The 21,053-nt window shown below is 39.2% G+C and overlaps 1 protein-coding gene and 1 long non-coding RNA gene across 14 annotated transcripts in view; one reads left to right on the top strand and one right to left on the bottom strand.

Annotated features, from left to right (window-relative positions):
• Positions 1–21,053, bottom strand: part of LOC122204682 — an 80,803-nt gene that overhangs the window by 22,748 nt on the left and 37,002 nt on the right. The window lies entirely within an intron of this gene.
• LOC122204680 (glycosyltransferase 6 domain-containing protein 1-like) overlaps positions 1–21,053 on the top strand; it is a 35,759-nt gene that overhangs the window by 3,357 nt on the left and 11,349 nt on the right. Inside the window, exons 1-7 of one of the 11 annotated variants that reach the window (XM_042912247.1) lie at positions 2,970–3,118; positions 4,152–4,231; positions 5,396–5,431; positions 8,898–8,942; positions 18,299–18,341; positions 18,938–19,075; positions 19,508–20,368. In XM_042912247.1, the coding sequence (XP_042768181.1) occupies positions 8,903–8,942; positions 18,299–18,341; positions 18,938–19,075; positions 19,508–20,174 (888 nt within the window). In that variant the 5' untranslated portion in view covers positions 2,970–3,118; positions 4,152–4,231; positions 5,396–5,431; positions 8,898–8,902 and the 3' untranslated portion in view covers positions 20,175–20,368. Of the gene's footprint in view, positions 1–2,969; positions 3,119–4,151; positions 4,312–5,395; positions 5,432–8,897; positions 8,943–18,298; positions 18,342–18,937; positions 19,076–19,507; positions 20,369–21,053 lie in introns of those variants that run through there. The other 10 variants (XM_042912248.1, XM_042912249.1, XM_042912246.1 and 7 more) reach the window with 10 other exon arrangements.

The following is a 21,053-nucleotide window of genomic DNA, read 5'->3' as shown; positions in this document are numbered from 1 at the left end:
TACCAAGAAAGCTACCAAGAGCAGTCATGAACAGCTCTTTTTCTGGACATGTGCTTCTATTTCTCTTGGGTAAATATCTAGGAGTGGAATTGCTGGATTGTCCAGTAAGTGTGTGCTTGAACTGTTAAGAAACTGCCAAACTCTTTTCCAAAGTGGTTGTGCCATTTTACATTCCCACCAACCATGGATGAGAGCTCCAATTCTCCAATTGTCATAATGCTTGGTATGGCCAGTTTTCTTAATTTTAGCCATTCTAATAGGTATGTGGTGGTATATTATTGTGGTTTTAATTTCCATTTGCCTGAAGACTAATAGGATTTTTTCATATACTTATTTGCCTTCCGAATGCGTTTTGTTTTGCAAAATGTCTGCTCAAATACTTTGCCATTTTTTAATGTATTTCTTGCAATCTGAAGTTTCCTTTTCATTGTCTTAACTGTTTCTGCTCCTGTTTTCTACTATACATTTTATTCTTTTAGATTTTACATTTAGGTCAGTCATCCATTTGGGGTTAATTTTTATACCTGGTGCAAAGTACTGATCAAAGTTTGTTTTGTTTTGTTTTTTCTTTTGTTTGTTTGGGGTTTTTTTTTTTTTTTTTTTTTGGCATATGGATATCCAATTGTCCTAGACCCATTTTTTTTAAAGACTATCCATTCACTACTGAATTACCTTTTCTTATTTGTCAAAAATCAATCATCCATATATGTGTAGATCTATTTCTAGACTCCTGAGTTTGTCCCAATGATCTGTATGTCTATCTTAAACCATATGGTATTAATTACTGTATCTTCAGATCTAAAATTATGCCAAAATAGAAAGCTTATTAAAAAATGCAAAAAGATAGAGACCTAACAGAAAATGAACAAAAGCTATGGTCAGTTTACAGAGAAGGAATTACAATGGCTCTTAAACGTGCAAGAAGATTCTCAACATCAGCCATAATAAAACAAACACAAATTAAGGCTGCGCTAAGATACAATTCACACCCTCAAATTTTCAAATACCAAAAACTTTAACAACACACTTTATATTGATAAGGATGTATGAAAATGGGTCCTTTTTACCCACTGGTGGCATGAGTTAAATTGGAACGACCCCTGTGGAAAACAATTGGGCAACATTTACTCATTTGTTAAATGGGTATAACCTTTGACCCAGCAAGTCTGTTTCTAGAAATTTATCCTGCAATATAGTTCAATAAGTGTTCACAGATCATGTTCAACTATTTCCACTGTGGCATTTCTTATAATGGCAAAGACAATAAACAACCAAAATGTCCAGCAATAGAGAACTGGTTACATAAATGATAAAGTCCTATAATAAACCACATTTCACTAGCAAAAGAATAAGATGTATGAAATGTAATGGAATGACCTTCAAAATATACTGATAAGTGAGATATTCAAAGTGCTGAAGAATTATTTTAGGATGCTGCCATTTGTGTGAAAAGGAAACCTATACACATTAAAAAATACATATGCCCTTATAGGTGCATAATAGTTATGGAATATAAAACTGAAGAGTGGCTGTCCTTGGGGATGAGATAATGGAGTCAGTGCTGAGGGAGAAGATACGCATTATATAACTTCTCCTCTGTTTGAATTTTTTTGCTGTGTGTGTGTGTGTGTGTGTCTTGTTCAATTAGAAAATCTATTTTAAAAGAAGTGTATACTAGGGGTGCCTGGGTGGCTCAGTCGGTTAAGCATCTGACTTCAGTTCAGGTCTGATCTCACGGTTCGTGAGTTCGAGCCCCGCATCAGGCTCTGTGCTGACAGCTCAGAGCCTGGAGCCTGCTTCCGATTCTGTGTCTCCCTCTCTCTCTGCGCCTCTCCTACTCATGTTCTGTCTCTTTCTCTCAAAAATAGACGCTAAAGTTAAAAAAAAAAAAAGAAGTATATACTAAAGGTATGCCATCTTAAAACAAGAGTGATAATCTCAGGAGAGGGTGATTATATTTGATTATCATTTTCTTCTTTATGCTTTTAAGCACTTAACCAATTTTATAACATGAAAATGTGCTATTTCTATAATCAGAAAACTAAGTACTCTTAAAACATTCTAAAAAAGGGTAAGAAGGGATTAACTTTACCTAATTGGACAATGGCTAAAAGAGGATGAAGAAAAAGATGGTGTACTTTTTTTTGGTCATTCATTTACACATATATACACACAGCACACAATTCAAAATATATTTCTGCAAGTAAAAATCAGTCATCAAGAAATGTAAGGAAAGGGTGCCTGGCTGCCTCAGTCGGTAGAGCATGCAACTTTTTTTTTTCATAATTTTTTAAAAATGTTTATTTAGTTTTTGAGAGAGAAAGAGAGCACATGTGCAAGTGGGGGAGGGGAAGAAAGAGAGGGAGACACAGAATCCGAAGCAGGCTCCAGGCTCCAAGTTGTCGGCACAGAGCCTGACAGCTGCAAGATCATGACCTGACCCAAAGTTGGACGCTTAACCAACTGAGCCACCCAGGCACCCCAAGCATGCAACTCTTGATCTCAGGGTTGTAAGTTGGAGCCCCACACTGGGTGTAGAGATTATTTAAAAATAAAATCTTTAAGGGGTGTCTAGGTGGCTCAGTTGGTTAAATGCCTCTTGATTTTGGCTCAGGTTTTGATCTCACAGTTGGTGAGATTGAGTCCCACATTGGGCTCCATGTTAGTACGGAGCTGCTTGGGATTCTCTCTCTCTCCCCCCTCTCTCTGCCTCTCCCTCTCTCTCCCAAAATAAAGAAACTAAATTTAAGAAAGAAAGAAAGAAAGAAAGAAAGAAAGAAAGAAAGAAAGAAAGAAAGAAAGGAAAAAGGGAAAAAAGGTGGGTAAGGAAGTACAACAAAAGAAACTAAAAGCAAGCCATCTTTTACAATCCTTTTTCAAATGGGACAAAGTTCTACCATCTGGTAGCAATGCAAACTTGCAACCACATGAATCATTATGACAGTATCATTGTGACTTTTGGACGCTTTCATCATCAAAAGAGTCTGGTGACATCACCATCAGCAAAAGATTCAAACACCAGGAGAGTATTTTACAATATCTGATTTTTTTTTATGAAGACCCAAAAATATGATGATTGGGAAACATCCTAGGACTTCTAACATCACGAAAACTAATGGTAAGGCTCTTAGGAAGAAACTATGAAAGGTTGGGTGATCTGGTAAAATCATACGTAGGGGTCATCCCCAAACCTTGGCCTTGAAAGTATATTGTGCAAAATAGATGACACTTCAATATGGGGCTCAAAGTCACGACCCCAAGGTCAAGAGTCACATGCTCCACCAACTGAACCAGCCAGGTGCCCCATGGGTAAACAGAAATCCTATTTAACACCTTTAACATAAGCTCAGTGCATTGGCTAGAGCCAAATATTCCATGTTAGTGCTTAATGCCTTTAATTTAGATTTTTTTTTTAAATTTTTTTTTTAACGTTTTATTCATTTTTGAGACAGAGAGAGACAGAGCATGAACGGGGGAGGGGCAGAGAGAGAGGGAGACACAGAATTGGAAGCAGGCTCCAGGCTCTGAGCCATCAGCCCAGAGCCCGACGCGGGGCTCGAACTCACAGACCGCGAGTTCACGAGATCGTGACCTGAGCCGAAGTCGGCCGCCCAACCGACTGAGCCACCCAGGCGCCCCTAATTTAGATTTTTAATCACTGTTTACAAGAATATACCTTTCAGAGAGCTCGTATATATTTTTAGTATACTTGACCTATAGTCTTTGAGTAAATTATTAGTCTCAATATCTTTGTGAGGAAAAACTATATAAAAATCAACTTTGGAGGTAGAATGTATTCCAATACATAAAAACATCTTCATAAGGACCTCATTTTCTTTTCACAGAAGCACAAATGAAATAGAATGAGAGTTTTATTGAATTTCCTTATTCAGGGTGATAAAGAAATACAAAAGGCACATCACACTGTACCTAATCTAAAAAGTATCAGTTGGCATACTAAAAGAGATCTTTGCAAGCACTTCACACAAAACTTAGGTTTCCCTAAATCTGCCTTCTTCCTTAGGCCAAGCATTCTAGACTCAGCCAAATTTCCATAAATTAATTTTATAATTAATTAGTTATTAGAAGATGGCAAGGAAGTTGCTTCTTACTTTCCAAAAAACTCCTTTTCTTCTCTTTTTTTTTTCTAGGAGAGAATGAATTCTAAGTGGAAAATGCTGTTATTAACTTCATTTGCTTTATTGCTGATGTTGATTAAGCATCGCTCCCGGTAAATATATAAGATTGTTGAATCATCATCTTTAATGATTGGCAGAGTTGACCTAAAATGCTGAGTTTTGTCCAAAAAAGGTTAATAAACACTCCCTAAATTAATCAGAGAGTATCTCCTCTTTGAGGAACTGATTAAATTATAAATATATTAATACTTTCATTTTTCAACATTCAACAAATATTTATTGAGTACCTTTTTGGTGCCAGGTCCTGTCCTAGGTGCTGGGAACTTAGGCAGCTTTACATTCCTGGTCGAGAAGTTGGACGATAAGCAAAGAAATCTATAATACAATGTTAGGAGCTTTGTATTGGTTTTAATGTTTATTTTTGAGATAGAGAGACAGAGCATGAGTGGGGGAGAGACAGAGAGAGAGAGGGAGACAGAATCTGAAGCAGGCTCCAGGCTCCGAGCTGTCAGCCCAGAGCCCAACGTGGGGCGGAACCCATGAACCACGAGATCATGACCTGAACCGAAGTCAGACTCTCAACTGACTGAGCCACCGAGGCACCCCAGGAGCTTTGTATTTTATATAATAAGGCTACGAAGAAAGAAATAAAGCAAGATAAGAGAATAGAGAGTGTTGGGGGACTATTTTAGATACATCTTAAGCTATGACAATAGGAACACGACTCAAAGAAAACTGCTATCAAAATATAACTGTACTGGAGAACAAATCTGTTAACCTGCTAAAGTTCTCTTATAGAAAAATTCAAATTCTTACCTCCTCCATGCCTCCCTCATCTTTATGGTCTTTTTAAATAAGCAATGCAATGTTACCAAATGCTATTTGAAAATCAACTATATTGTGGGAGCTAATGTCTTTAAAAATTGACCGTATTGTTTTGGTATCATGTTCTACATGTTATTTGTCCTCCTAGGGTGTTATGCCTTAATAGAAAGGTCTATCTTAGTCAAAAAGGAGATAATAGACCAGAAGCTCATTGCAGGCCCGGATTCCAGAACTGGAATGTCCCATCAGAACCAGATGCTATGCATTCCAGAACTGTAGCATTATGCCTGGCATGTAGTAGGTGTTTAGTAATCACTTGGCTAACAAATGAGTAAATGAATGGAACTGAATTCTAGATTTTTTGTTATTCCAATTGCAATAGGCGTTTGTTCAAGTTTAACACTAAAATGTCTCTTTTTATTTATGTGAAGAATAAAGAACCACCTAGAGAAGATAGATCTCTGCTGGTAAGAATCTGTTCTATAAATATTCTACAAACTGTATTGAGGGCAAACTGGCTGGAGTCGAGTGCGTTCTAATGGTAATGGCAATCGGAAGGCACATAAAACTGAATTCTCCAGAGACAACCACTGACAAATTTCTCGGGTATCAGTTCAGAAATAATCGGTGCATGTGCATATATACATGTATGTGAGTTTGTATGGACATGCATATGTGCACATCTCCAAATTTTGCTCCTTCAACACACTTACCTGCTTACACCAGATAAATTTTAGACATTTGCTATATTTGAAGGACCTCTGTCCAGGGTATTTTTCTTTAGATTGACAGCCATCTGTGGTCCACCACGTTTTCTACCATCGACCATTGTGTAGGACCCAAAAAATTATTAAAACCAAACCTCAAAAAAAAAAAGAAAAAACCTGTTCTTAAAAGTTCTCCTTTTGTCACTATACATGTTTAGTGCAGGCATGGAAAATTTGGATTTTGAAAGAGTATGAGTCTTGAGCAATCCTATATTAAAATATCTTTGGTTAAAAACACCTCCGAAATGTCAAGATGGGATGCACTTTCAAAGTCATTTTTTAATACTTGATTTTGAAATAATTACAGATTCATAGGAAGTTGCAAAGATAGTACAAAGAGGTCACATGTACCTTTCACTCAATTTCCCCCAGAGTTACATCTTACGTAACTGTCATGCAATATCAAAATAGGAAATTGATGCTGGGACAATGTACGGATATAATTGTATAACATTTTATCACATGTGTAGATTTGTAGATCACCAAGGTAATCAAGATACAAAATGATTCTATCACCACAAAGATCTCCTCTGAGCTACCATTTATACGCACCCCAACCTCCTCTCCTCAACCCTTCTAATCACTAGTACCATTAATCTATTTTTATCTTTACAATTTTGTCATTTTGAGAATGTTTTATAAATGGAATCATACAGTGTATGATCTATTGAGATGAGCTTTTTTCACTCAGGATAATGCTCTTGAGATCCAACCACCTTGTAGTGTATCTCAATAAATCACTCCTTTTTTATTGCTGTGTAGTATTCCGTAAAGGGACGTACCAAAGTTTGCTTAACCCTTCACCTACTGGGGGACATTTTGGGTGACAATTCTTTTCTTCCAGCACCTGAAAAATATTTTTCCACTTCATTTTGGGTCCATAGTTTCTAATTAAAAACATCCATTTCATTCAAATTATTTTTCCCCTCTAGGTGAATCATTTCTTTCTGCTTCTTTTCAAGATTCTTTTCACCTTCAGCTTTCAGAAAATTGGCGATCATGTGCCTTAGCATGGATTCTTTTTGAAGTACGCTTCACACCCAGCATGGAGTCCAACATGGGGCTTAAACTCATGACCCTGAGATCAAGACCTGACCTGAGGTCAAGAGTCAGATACTTCACTGACTGAGCCATTCGGGCACTCCAGCATGGATTCTTTTATTTTAGGTTTATCCTGTTTGGGGTTCATTCAGCTTCTTGAATCTGTATGTTTACGTCTTTTGCCAAATTTGGGGGCATGTTCAGCCATATTTTTAATTGTTTTTCAGCCCCATTCTCTTGCTTTCCTTCTGGGGTTCCAGTTACATGAATGTTAGATCTTTTGTTTTTGTTCCACGTGTCCCCGAGGCTTGTTCTTTTTTTTTTTTTTTTTTCAATTTTTTCTGTTATTCAGATTGAGCGATTTCTGTTATTCAGTCTGCAAGTTCACTGATTCTTTCTCCATCCTCTCCATTCTGCTGTGAAGACTATTTATTGAGTTTTTATTTCAGTGTTATATTTTTAAGTTCTAAAATTTCCATTTGGTTCTTCTTTATATCTTCCATATCTTTAATAAGACTATTTCTTTACTGTGACTTCCTATTTTTTCATACATTTCAAGTGTTTGTAATTGCTCATTGAACCCTGCCTTTGTCAGATATCCTTGTTTGACAATTCTAGTATCTGTGTTATCATGGCATCTGTAGATTATCCTTTCTCATTCAAGTTGAGATCTTTTCTTGGACAATTTGGGGGTATTATGAGACTGGATCTTATTTAAATCTTGTGTTTTCATAGGCATCCTCTAACACGGTGCTAGCTGGGAAATAGGGTGGCACCCCTGCATTACTGTCGGTTGAGGGATGAAATTTTAGGTTCTTGACTCTGCCTCCCTTGAAACCCAGTGGGGAAGGGCTCCTTGTTACTAATGAGCAGGGATGGGAGTTTGGGATCCCCATGTGCTCTCCATTGACACAACCACAGGGGGATTGGGTAGTGGTGACTGTTTTAATACCCACTAATCCCCTCTAACTCCACACCAGTGAGAAAGGGACGGAATCCCCATTATGGCCTGGTGAGAGTACACGTCTAGGCTCCCTACTTGGCCTTTGCTGGAGGGATGGAAATAGAGCCACGGATTTTCCTGTGGTATTGGGTTGGAGAACAGTGAGTAGTGTCTACAGATTCTTTGCCTTGCTAGGTTGCCCTATTCCTGGCCCTTTGGTTATTAAGAGCAGCTTTTTCTCAGGGCTCTTTTTTTGTCCGTACCCATTGGCATTTCTGAGTCGCACCTAATCTGAGATACATGTGGCAGAAAACCCAGGGAACCCACTGCCATGTCGGTCCTTGAGTCCCAGTGCACCTACCTGATCTGCCTTCTTCTCTTTGCCTTTCACTCTTTTGTTTACTTCACATATAATGTCCTGGGTTTTTAGCTATACTTAGTGGTAGGATAGGGAAAATGAGTACCTAGCCCATCTTTCTGGAAGTACAAATCACTTAAAGTTATTCTTATTTTACAAAATATCCCCATCTTATGAAAGAGAAGCCCCCTTATAACCTTGTTAATAGTTAACTTAAAAGCAAACAAAAACTTAGGTGGGTCCTATTTTTAAACGAAAATCAAAGACAAACATCTAGACCCCCTACTCCAACCCCTTTATTTTGACATGTAATAAAGTGTCTATCACATAGTAAGCTACTAATACTTGATAAATGAATTACATAAATCTGTATTTTTGTCTGAATACACATTATTTTTCCTGCTTCGTTAATTTTTAAAATATATCCCCCACTCAAGAACCATACTGTTCCCTGCCTTCCCACCTTTGGCTATGACCTCTTCACCCCACATCTCTTTCCTGAAATAACCCTTATCCTTCCAGACCCAGTTTACATATTTCATCTCCAAGTAGCTTCCCTTAACCCCACATTTAGGTTGGATGCCCCATCTATATGCTCCCATGGAGATCTGTGTTTTCCTATTAGCAGTTACCACTCTGCACTATAATCATCTATTTAATGTTGTCTTTTCAGCTAGTCTATTGGCTTTTAGAGGGCAGGAACTGATCTAAATGTTCACAGTCCTACAACCAGCATCAAACAGTGCCTGCCGTGTTACAGGGACACAATAATTATTTGCTGAGTAAATGGATTACTCTTAACTTGACTTTCTCTTTGTACCCAGGGAAAATGAAAAAGAACTTCGGCTCTCAGACTGGTTTAATCCCAAGTAAGAAAGAATATTCTACACAAACACACACTAATGATAACAACAACAACAACTCAATTTAAATGGGGGAGGATTTTTTTCCATCATCAAATTGTACCTATCCTGGGAGCTTTCCAGGCCTTGGCAGTTTTTAGTTTAAAGTCTTTTATATATAAACCTAGTGTCTATTTATCTAGAATCAGGCAGTTGAGGGTCATAATGAGAAAACTGTTATCTAGTTTAATGTTCCTGGTTTTATTAGGAGAAAGAAAAAAAATCTTTTTAGTAACAGCCCAAAAATGCCATTAATGACTCCTCTTGATTTTGGCATTAATACTTGGGGGAAAATCTCATTCTTTTTTTTTTTTTTTTCTTTTTTCTTTTTTGAGGTGGGGGAGGGGCAGAGGGAGAGGGAAAGAGAGAATCTTTATTTTTTTTTTAAATTTTTTATGTTTATTTATTTTTGAGAGAGAGGGAGAGACAGAGCGTGAGCAGGGGAGGGGCAGAGACGGAGACACAGAATCCGAAGCCGGCTCCAGGCTCTGAGCTGTCAGCACAGAGCCCGACGTGGGGCTCAAACTCACGAACCGCGAGATCGTGACCTGAGCCGAAGCAGACGCTCAGCTGACTGAGCCACCCAGGCGCTCCAGGGAAAGAGAGAATCTTAAGCAAGCTCCACACCCAGTGTAGAATCCAACACAGAGCTTGACACAGGGCTCAATCCCACAACCCTGGAATCATGACCTGAGCCAAAATCAGGAATTGAATGCTTAACCTAACCAACTAAGCTACCCAGGTGCCCCAGAGAATCTTATTCTTTATAATGGCTATCTAGTATTCTATTTTATGGCTACATACCATAATTTATTTAGTCAGTTCCCTATTGGTTTTGAACCATTTGCAGTTTGAAGGCTATCGTAAATAACGTTTTGATGAATATCTTTGTACATATATTTTTGTACACTCTTGTGTGAACTTATCCATATGATAAATTCCTATTGTAGCATCATTAGATTAAGAGATATAGACATTTTAGGAGCACTTGGGTGGCTTAGTTGGGTAAGCATCCAACTGTTGATTTCTGCTCAGGTCGTGATTTCACAGTTTGTGATTCAAGCCCCCTAGTAGGCTCTGCACAGATAGTGTGGAACCTGCTTGGGATTCTCTCTCTCCCTCTTTCTCTGCCCCACTCTCTCCCACCTCCCCTCCCCTCTCTATCTCTCAAAATAAATAAATAAGCTTTAAAAAAAAGATTTAAAAATTTTAAAAAATGAGATGCAGACATTTTAAATTTTTACTCAGGTTGCTAAATTGCCTTTTAATAATTATACCATTTATTTTCTAATCTATAGTGGGTGAATGTTAATTTTATTTGTTTTATAAATTTCCATTTTATTTTAGTTGTAGCAAACATTTTTTATTGGCAAAAGTATTAGTTAAAATATCTCAATTCAATTTGCACTTCCATAATTATTGTTCAATTTGATCATCTTTTATATGTGTTATTTATATTTCATCTTCTGTGAATTCCTTTTTCATATTTATATTTTTTAAATAACCTTAAGTGCACACAATTAGATTAATAACAATCTTTGTGGGGTGCCTGGGTGGCTCAGTTGGTTGGGCATCCGACTTCAGCTCAGGTCATGATCTCACAGGTTCATGGGTTTGAGCCCCGCATGAGACTCTGTGCTGACAGCTCAGAGCCTGGAGTCTGTTTCAGATTCTGTGTCTCCCTCTCTCTCTGTCCCTCCCTGGCTTGTGCTCTGTCTCTCTCTGTCTCAAAAATAAACATTTTTTTAATAATGATTTTTTTTAAAAAATTTTTAATAAAAAATTTAAATAATAATCTTTGCTACATGACTCACTCTCATCATTAGGTTTTTCAAAATCCAGTCATTATTTATTTGTGTGCTTTCTCACTTATTTCTGTTTTCTTTTAAGTTTATTTGTTTTGAGAAAAACAGAGCAAGCAGGGGAGGGGCAGAGAGAGAGAGGGAGAGAGAGAAAAACAAGCAGGCTCCGCACTGTCAGCACAGAGCCCGCCTCGGGGCTCAAACTCAGGAACCATGAGATCATGACCTGAGCCGAGACCAAGAGTCAGATGCTTAACTGACTGAGCCACCCAGGTGCCTCTCTTGCTTATTTTTAATGAAACAAAACCTCAACATTCAATAACTTCAACATCCAGCTATCCACCTCTGTCTTTCCTAGGACCCCCATTCTGTCTCCTCACCCTCTAGCCTTGAAACAACCTCCATCCCGAATCCTGCTTCATCATCCCCTTGCTTTCTCTTGTTTTAATATAAGTGTATATCTTCCATTTGTATTCTGGAACAAGTATATTTTAAAATTATAGCTGTTTGTAATTTTTTAAAGAAGATCTAATACCACGTGTAATCTCCAGGGACTCATTTTGACCCTTAATATTAGATTGCTAAGATTCATCCAAATTGCATATGACTGTCATTCATTTTGATGGCGGCGTTACAGTTAACTGTAGAAATATACCACGGTTTGCTCATCCCCTGCCTTATCAGTGGGCACTTGGACTGCGTCTAGGTTTTCGTTATTTTGAGCCTTAAGAGGTAACACTCTTGGGGCGCCTGGGTGGCTCAGTCGGTTGGGCGTCCGACTTCGGCTCAGGTCATGATCTCACGTTCTGTGAGTTCGAGCCCTGCATTGGGCTCTGGGCTGACAGCTCAGAGCCTGGAGCCTGCTTCAGATTCTGTGTCTCCCTCTCTCTCTGACCCTCCCCCATTCATGCTCTGTCTCTCTCTGTCTCAAAAATAAAAACAAACATTAAAAAAAAAATTTTTTTTAAAAAGAGGTAACACTCTTGTAAGAGGCCTTTCCAAAGAATGTGTTTACGATAGGAGAAAAAAATACGTAGATAAAATAGCTGCCCGATTCTTTCTCTGACCTCATCTTCAACCATTGTGTCCCTCACCCACTCCTCCAATCATACTGGCTCCTTGTTGTTCCTCAGAAACACCAAGCAAGCTCTCACCTCAGGACTTTGCACCTTCTGTGCTCTCTGCACGGACTGCTTACCCTCCAAGCAGCCAAATGGCTCATTCTCCCACTCCCTTCAAACGCTGTTTTATCAGTGAGGTCTTCTCTAGCTACTCCCTTTCTCCCTTACCCAGATTTATTGTTCTCAGTTGCTCTCCCCAACATCTGACATACTGTATATTTGCTTGCTTATTCATTTACTATCTGCCTTTCCCACAAGAGTGTGCCTAGAAAAAAAAAAAAAAGCCTAGATATAGTAGGGGTTCGATATTTGTAGAATAGATAAATACATGAGATCTTCTGTCTAATTGAAGTGATAGCACCTCCATAACAATGTAAAAGTAGTGGTAGAAGGCATTGCACTTTATTATTAAGCATCATATTGGCTTTTAGTTTAAAATGAAATGACCTCTGCATTATGGAGATATGAGGGAAGAAGCTCATTTTTGGTTCTTATTAAGTACAAAAAACTATAAGCTTAAAGTAAATATGTGGGAATAAATGTCTCAGAATAGCCAAGAAAGTGTCAAAAAATAAGAAAGTTAAAAGGATTTTGCCTAGGGGCACCTGAGTGGCTCAGTTGGCTAAATGTCCGACTCTTGATTTCAGCCAAGGTCACGATCTCATGATCATGAGATCGAGCCCCACACTGGGCTCCACACTGGGGGTGGAGTCTGCTTAAGATTCTCTTTCCCCCTCTGCCCCACCCTGCTCATGCTCTGTCTCTCATGCTCTCTCTCTCTGTCTCAAAAATAAAATTTTTAAAAGAGAGGGTTTTGCCTCAAATAGTCAAACATATTTTGACATCATTGTGATCAAATCAACATGGAATAGATCAAAGGAGTAGTAAATCCAGAATTAGGTCACGGTATGTATCAAAGTTGATATATAACAAAAATGGCATCTTAAAAATCAGTGAGAAAAGGACAGATTAGTTCATAAATTATACTGACACTATTGGTGATCTAAGTGGGGGCAAAATGGGGCATTAATCCTATGGCATAAAGATAAATTCCTGATAGACTACAGATTTAAGTGTAAAAAATAAAGCAATAAAAAAAATCTTGCTAGAAAATCAATAAGACAGGGGCGCCTGAGTGGCTCAGTCGGTTAAGCGTCCGACTTCGGCTCAGGTCATGATCTCGTGGTCCGTGAGTTCGAGCCCCGCGTCGGGCTCTGTGCTGACTGCTCAGAGCCTGGAGCCTGTTTCAGATTCTGTGTCTCCCTCTCTCTCTGACCCTCCCCCATTCATGCTCTGTCTCTCTCTGTCTCAAAAATAAATAAACGTTAAAAAAAGATTACGAAAAAAAAGAAAATCAATAAGACAACATGGAAAGTCTAGGTAAGAAGGAAATCCTCTTAATCCATGCTGAAAACCTACCACCTATTTAAAAAGATGTATTTCACTATATACAAATTTTAAACTTTTATTTGGTTTAAAAACAAATCAACAATTCAATAGAAAAACATGAAACTCACATTAGAGGGAGCCAGCGTGTATAAGAAAAGATACTCAAGTTCACTAGAAATTAGAGAAATGTAAATAATGTAGTAATGAGGTACTGGAATCTTTTTAAAGCCATAATCTAATAGTATAGGGAAAATGCTGGTGGGAAGGTGAAGTATTTCAGCCTTTTAAAAAATAATTGGGTAAAAACTATGAAAGATGAACACATGGAGGTTCCTGGGTGGCTCAGTCAGTTAAGTGTCTGACTCTTGATTTCGGCTCAGGTCATGATCTTGCAGTTTGTGAGTTAGAGCCCCACATCAGGCTCTGCACTGTCACTGTGGAGCCTGCTTGGGATTCTCTCTCTCTCCCTTTCTTTCTGCCCCTCCCCTGCTCACACGTGTGCACGCATGTGCTTGCACTCTCTCTTTAAAAAAAATTTTTTTAAATGAACATACATACACAGCAATCCTATTCCTGGGACTAGCCATTAAAAATAACAGCAACAAGGGGAGCGTGGGTGGCTCAGTCGGTCGAGCATCCAACTTCAGCTCAGGTCATGATCCCACGGTTCGTGGGTTCAAGCCCCACATTGGGCTCTGTGCTGACAGCTCAGAACCTGCAGCCCGCTTCTGATTCTGTGTCTCCCTCTCTGTACCTCCCCTTCCCATGCTCTGTCTCTCTCTCTCTCTCTCTCTCTCTCAAGAATAAATAAACATTAAAAAAATTTTTTAAAGATAATAGCAACAATACCTAAGGACATAAGATTAAGGTTTGTTGCATCAGTTTTTATAATGACAGAAATTCCAGGAATAAAATGTATACCTAGTCATAAGAAAATGGCTAAACAAACTGTCCACACCTTGGAATATTATGCAGCCATTACAAAGAGTGAATAAGAACTAGTCCAGATAACCTGGAAGGATTTCCACAAGGTCGTGATGAGTAGAAAGACAAGCTGCAGGAAAGTATGCGTTATCTCATCATAATAAACAAGATTAAAAAAAATTCATTTACTTATTTTTGAGAGAGGGAAAGAGAGAATGCGTGCATGAGCGAGGGAGGAGCAGAGAGAGGGAAAGAGAGAACCCCAAGCAGGCTCCATGCTGTTAGCCCAGAGCCTGACTCTGGGCTCGATCTCACCAACCGTGAGATTATGACCCGAGCCAAAATCGCGAATTGGACGCTCAACCTACTGAGCCACCCAGGCGCTCCAAAATAAACAAGATTTTTAAAGCCTGCATCTGTGTGTGTACTTATGTATGTGTGCATATTGTACACATGTTATCTATACAATTGGATATGAATATGGAGGGAAAAAGAAAAGAGCACGGATGAGGCTGCAAATATGGCAGGCCAGCAGCTACGAAGAGGAAAGTGGAAAGCCACATGACGTGGTGCAGGGGTAGATGTGGGAAACATACACCCTGGAAATGCTCTAGTACTCTCATGGTTCTGTCTGCTTATGGTATATTTATCTCTGCTATATCACTTTAGCTTCTTACACTTTTTAGACTCATGCGCAGTTCCTTAAAACTGTATATAGGTCAATATAGCCTTGATTTACAGGAAGAGTCCCCACCCTCTCTCTCCAGATCTATTTTTCGAACAAATTATAACCTCCCATATTACTGTCATGAATCCCATCTCAGCAAATCTTAGGAACACCTTCTGGCATTGAAATCACTTCTAATTCAGTGTAGCACCTATTCTCTTTTTATTACGAATGTGGATATCTTAGCCCATATATATGATTTCCCTCCTTCGTTAGTATACTTCTTTGTAAGTCACACCTATGATAGTCTACAGTACTATGACACTTGAGCATACTATCTGTGTACCTTCCTAAGCAATATACTTATGAGCAGGTCATTTTGTATCCTGTTGAACACCCTCTGCTTGGGCATGGTGAGGTATTTTCTAAGCTCCTCAGATACTGAATCTATCAGGGTATGAGAGAAACAACTCAACTAAGATGAAGTAACTTTAGTGAAGGAATGGTTGGCAGAGATTGGAACAAGGTTAAGAGACCCAACAAAGGACATGGAAGCATCCAGAGGCTTCAACAGTAAGAAGCTCTTATCACCCTTGGCCTAAAGGGACAAAGGAAGGGATGGTGCTCCTGGAGACCAGAGATTTCTGGAACCATGAAAGAGCTGCCCAACAGAAGCTGTAGCTGCATATGGACACAGCCACTGGCAAGATCTCAACAAAGCTGGGAGAGAAAAGAGGAAAAGAGACAACTTGTTTTCCTGCCCTCTGATCTTACGTGGGTACCTCCCATTAGCAGAACCCACTGCAAGCCACAGGGCAGGGAACATTGGGTGATCAGTCTGCTCCCAAGGCAGGCCAGGTAGAGAAGGCTAAGGATGGACAGGGGAATTGTAAATGGAGAATAACTAACACAATCCACCTTTTTGACTTAGATGGAGAAGCTCATGTTCCCCAAACACGAGAAACAAAGTCACATCAGCTAGCGGGTATCATCGAGGTGATGGAAATCTAGCTATATTCCCACTTGAAACCTAGATTGTAACATCTTCCATCTCTAGTATTCTTCATGTAAGGTGGCAAAGGGGAGAAAATAATTAACATAGCAGATCACGACTACAGTCCTACCTCTGTAGCTGTTCAGGAGGCTGGCAATAAAAGGAGGCAGTTAATAATCACCATCCCATGGTTTCTTTATCCTCTGCTAATCCCTTTGATGGTCAGAGTTTCTATTCGATAGGGTTACTCAAACCTCCATCCCTGGAGAGTCTGGTTCCCTCAGTGGTCTGACCTTATTGAGTTGCCCCAATTTCCCACTGACCATTATTACTGGAAATGAGGTAGCTGGGGGAACTCCCAGAGAGTCCTTTGCATTCCATATGAAGCCCTGCTTGCCATCCTTGAATAACCTCATCTTCCTATCTTCTCGGTGATGAAGATCAGTCATGCCAACCAGTACAGTAATGCCATTTTCTGCCTGTTAGCTCAGCAGCATGGGGAACCACAAGTGCTCTGCCATCAGTTTCACAGAACCATGACTTTCTCCCTAGAGCAAAGACTCCTCCCTTGGGAACTGAGAACTCTAAACACACTGGACCCAAAGTCACAACAACAGCAAGCAAACATTCTATAAGTGAATTATTGGATGTAATCGTGAGCAGGGACATCCTCACATCCACCTTGTTTTGTGCACTGTGATTCTAGCTTTGGAAGGTACAGTATCTCACACTGCTCATTGAGTCAAAGCGGGAATGGCGAACTACTACAGAAAAGTACCTCGGCCTTTTCAGGGAGTTATCTCGGAACTAACACTGAAAATGAGATTTCCCTGGCTAGTCCACTTTCTAGCAGGCCAGGTGCCTCAACACAGGGAGGCACACAGACCAGAGAACTTTGTGGAAGTGGCCAACTGCCACACTACTCTCACCATGAAACGGGTAGCTTAGATGGAGGCAAAGTTATGTGTGATACGAAGGCATCTAATAAGAGATTCTGCAAGTCAACAAAGCTGGCAGATTTGTAGGCATGAACAGCAAATCCCTACCCAGAACATAAAACGTTCCCCTGAGGGAAAAGTGTTGCCCCTTTCTTTATGGGGTCTAATATAATCAACCAGCCGTCATTTGGCTGGCTGGTTCCCATGGGAAATGGTGTCACCCTGTGGGCTCCAATTGGCCCCTGCTGTTGGCAAGCTGGGTGCTCAGCACTGGCTCTAGCTTGGTCTTAGCAATGGGATGTCCATGTTACTGAGGCCGTGCATAATCCCCATTGGACTCCAAGTAGCTGGGGCCACTTTATACAGAGACACTAAGTCAGTCACAAGGGAGACCCGGCAAGGGGTCTGACTGACACCCAGAGGGCAGATTATCTTATCCCCCTGATTGCTGAGCATGTCCTTTGCAAAGAATGCCCCCTGGGCAGCATTAACCTTCCAGGTAAAGAGTTTTGTACCTGTAAGAGAAACCTAATGACTCTAAAGCTCTTCTACTCCTTCCTCTTCTGTTTTATCAAATAATTTCTAAACACAAGTTTTTAACTGCCTTCTGCTTTCAGAGACTTTTTCTTTAATTCTAATAGCAAATCTTTAATCTTCAGACCCTTTCACATTCTCAAATAGATACTGATTAGCCTCTGTGATGTGCCTAATTTATAAGCATCATCACTGTGATAAGGGTACATCTGTCCAATATTAAAGTGGAATCTGAGACTTTTGAGTCAAATACAAGTGTATGGCCATAAATTCTAAGTATAAGAAGGGTTTAAAAGTAAATATATGAAAAAAAACAAATAAATGTGTAAGTTTGAAAAATCCTTAAAATAGTAAAAGGGGGTACTTTTCAAGAATTTTGTTATTATTATTAATGTAGTATTAAGGGTTGCCAAATTCTACCCTTGTCTGGGTCTAGATTTGTAATTAAAACCTGTCATTACCAAAAGCAAAATGGCTTCACACTTTGTGTTCAATTCCTTCCAAAATGAAGGCCTTAAGTTGCTTTATTTTTATTTTTATTAAAAATTAAAAAAAAAAACAACTTTAACGTTTATTTATTTCTGAGAGAGAGAGAGAGCATGAGCAGGGGAGGGGCAGAGGGAGAGCGAGATACAGAATGTGAAGCAGGCTCCAGGCTCTGAGCTGTCAGCACAGAGCCTGATGTGGGTCTCGAACCCACAAACCATGAGATCATGACCTGAGCTGAAGTCGAAAGCTTAACCTACTGAGCCACCCAGGCACCCTGGCCTTAATTTGCTTAAATAGTTTAATGTCCTCCCTCCAACCAAACTGTTTATTATTACTTTTGTTTCTTTATTTTGTTTTTTGGGGGGTTGTTTATTATTCCTAATTCTGCTTCTGCTGTTATTTTGTTATTATTAGAAGCAAATGTAATATCATCTCCCTTTTTAGACTAATCTTATTTTCTTCCAGGTTGCACTGATGGGCCTACAGCATTAGGAAGGATAGAAAGAAGGTACTCTAGGAAAAGAAAAAGGAAGAGAAAGATGAGAAAGGGGTAAAAAGAAAGGAAGACATAAGCAGACAGTAGTGTTTTCTGTTTTAGGCAATAATCAGAGAAATGTTCAGACAATGAGCTGTCGGTTTAAGCTATAGTCAGAGCTCAAGGAAAAAAATCTCTGGGCTCAAAAGGCAAGGTTTTTTTGTGATCTCTACACCCAACATGGGGCTCAAACCTACAACTCCATGCTCTACTGACTGAGCCAGCCATGCGCCCCTCAAAAGGCAGTTTGGTATAATGACCAAAGCACAGATTTGGAAAGCCAACTGGCTGATTATGAATCCTGATTCTGCCATTTATTAGCTGTGTGACACGAAGTAATTTACTCAACCAATCTGCGCCCAAGTTTCTTCATATGAAAAATAGTGATAATGATGGAATTTATATTATAGGACATTGCAAGGATTAAATAAATAGTGTAAAGCACTTAGTCACCATGCCTGGCACATAGTTAAGTACTTTATAATGATTGGCTACTATCACTTGGAGAACAACATTTGCTGTCATAATAAGTGGTACTCTCTTAATCGTTTTTCTTGTTTGTTCAACAGAAAACGTCCTGATGTGAAAACGACAACTGATTGGTTTGCGCCGATCATCTGGGAAGGAACTTACAACAGACAAGTCCTGGAAAAGTATTACAAAAGGCTGAACATTACCATAGGCTTGGCTGTATTTGCTACTGGAAAGTAGGTGCTACTAACATTCATCCTTTTTTATTTTGGAAACATATGGATAAGCACCCATGAACTCTCTACATCCAAACAGCCACTCATAATTAACCCTAATCATGATTTCTGGCTGGTCTGCATAATTATTTGTAGTGGTTATTTTCTCCAGCCATGGCTGATTTCTTAACACGACTTGGAATCTTTCTATTAATATCCATTTAGCTCACTTTTCCTTTCTTCTCAATAAATTTTATGGCTTTTCTCTGCCCCCGCTCCCCAAGCTCACTACACCCTCTTTCACTAACCAACACAGTTAAGCTCTAAATGCAATTTCTACCCACCTACCTACTGGTAGTTCTTTAGCAACAACGTTCTCCTGCATGTTTAAGTGACATGTCTTCTCCTGATGAGTTTTAGCAAAGTGAATGTTTAGTCTTCCGTGTTTCACAGGTTTGTGGATCAGTACCTGGAACAGTTCCTCCAGTCTGCTAATAAGCACTTCATGATTGGCTACAATGTTATCTTTTACATCTTGATGGATGACTTCTCCAAACTACCTCCCATAGAGTTAGGGCCCCTTCGAACATTTAAACTATGTACTGTACTCAAACAACATGTGTGGAAAGACTTCAATTACATATACATGAAAAACTTGGATATGTACATCATAGAACATATCCAACATGAAGTCGACTTTCTCTTCAGTATGACTGTAAACCAGATCTTCAAGAATGACTTTGGGGTGGAAACCCTGGGCAAGTCTGTAGCTCAACTCCATGCATGGTGGTATTTTAGACATGCTGAAAATTTCCCCTATGAGAGAAGACCTAAATCAGCAGCTTTCATCCCTTTTGGAGAGGGAGATTTCTATTACCAGAGTGCAGTTTTTGGTGGCACACCCCATGAGGTTTTAGCCTTCATTAAAGAATATCAAAAAGGAGTTACCAGTGACAACAGAAATGGACTCAAGAGCATATATGAACATTATTTAAACAAATATTTGTTTATCAATAAACCCACTAAGTTGTTATCACCAGAATACAATTGGGATCCAAATTTTAGAACTCCCCCACAAATTAAACATGTGAAGATAGCATGGCATTCAAAGAGCATTTGATGGTTGTATCATTAGGTTTATGGATTAATAAGTGAATCACAATAATTCCTCAATTACGAAACATTAAACGTCTCTGTGTTTTTGGAAACTTACAAAAATGTGCAATCTTCCAAAATAAATTGTTTTTCTCCTTGCAGTTTTAAACCATCTAAATCTACCTAAATTGGAGTAAGAATAAATGGATGTTAATTTAATATTAATGCACAGTGGTGTTATTAGCTACATATTATAAATAATGTGGACATACTTTTGGAGGCACAAAATGAAGAAACACACCAGACTCTCCTGGTTCAGAAAATAAAGATGGATGGATGGATAGATAGATACACGTGTACACACACACACACACACACACGCACGCACACACACAATGTCAAAGGGATATATGTAAAGGGAAAAAATATTCATCAACTCACTCATTAAAAACTCTGTTTTTCAGTGTTGGGAGATACAGTGCTTGTAAGTATTCTCAATTAGCATTTAATCTGTCTAGTATCTGATTGAACTTAGGTGAACTAGAGACATTCTACCAAATACATATCTTACTTTTATGGTTGCAGTGATGTTGGGTGCATGGTTTTTAATGCTACAGGAATTTATTTATTTATTTATTTATTTATTTATTTATTTATTTATTTATTTATTTATTTATATTTGAGAGAGAGAGCGCGCGCAAGTGGGGGAGAGGGGCAGAAGGAAAGAGAGAGAGAATCCCAAGCAGGCTCCATGCTCAGCAGAGTCTGATGAGGTGCTTGATCCCACGACCCTGGGATCATGACCTGAGCCGAAATCAGGAGTTAGACACTCAACTAACTGGGCCACCCGGGAGCCCCAGGGACTCTTTTGTAAACAGCTATCAACTTAACTCCATGGTAAATA

This window comes from Panthera leo, chromosome D4 (assembly GCF_018350215.1).
Source record: "Panthera leo isolate Ple1 chromosome D4, P.leo_Ple1_pat1.1, whole genome shotgun sequence".
NCBI lineage: Eukaryota > Metazoa > Chordata > Mammalia > Carnivora > Felidae > Panthera > Panthera leo.
This window is presented reverse-complemented; position numbering and strand designations above follow the sequence as displayed.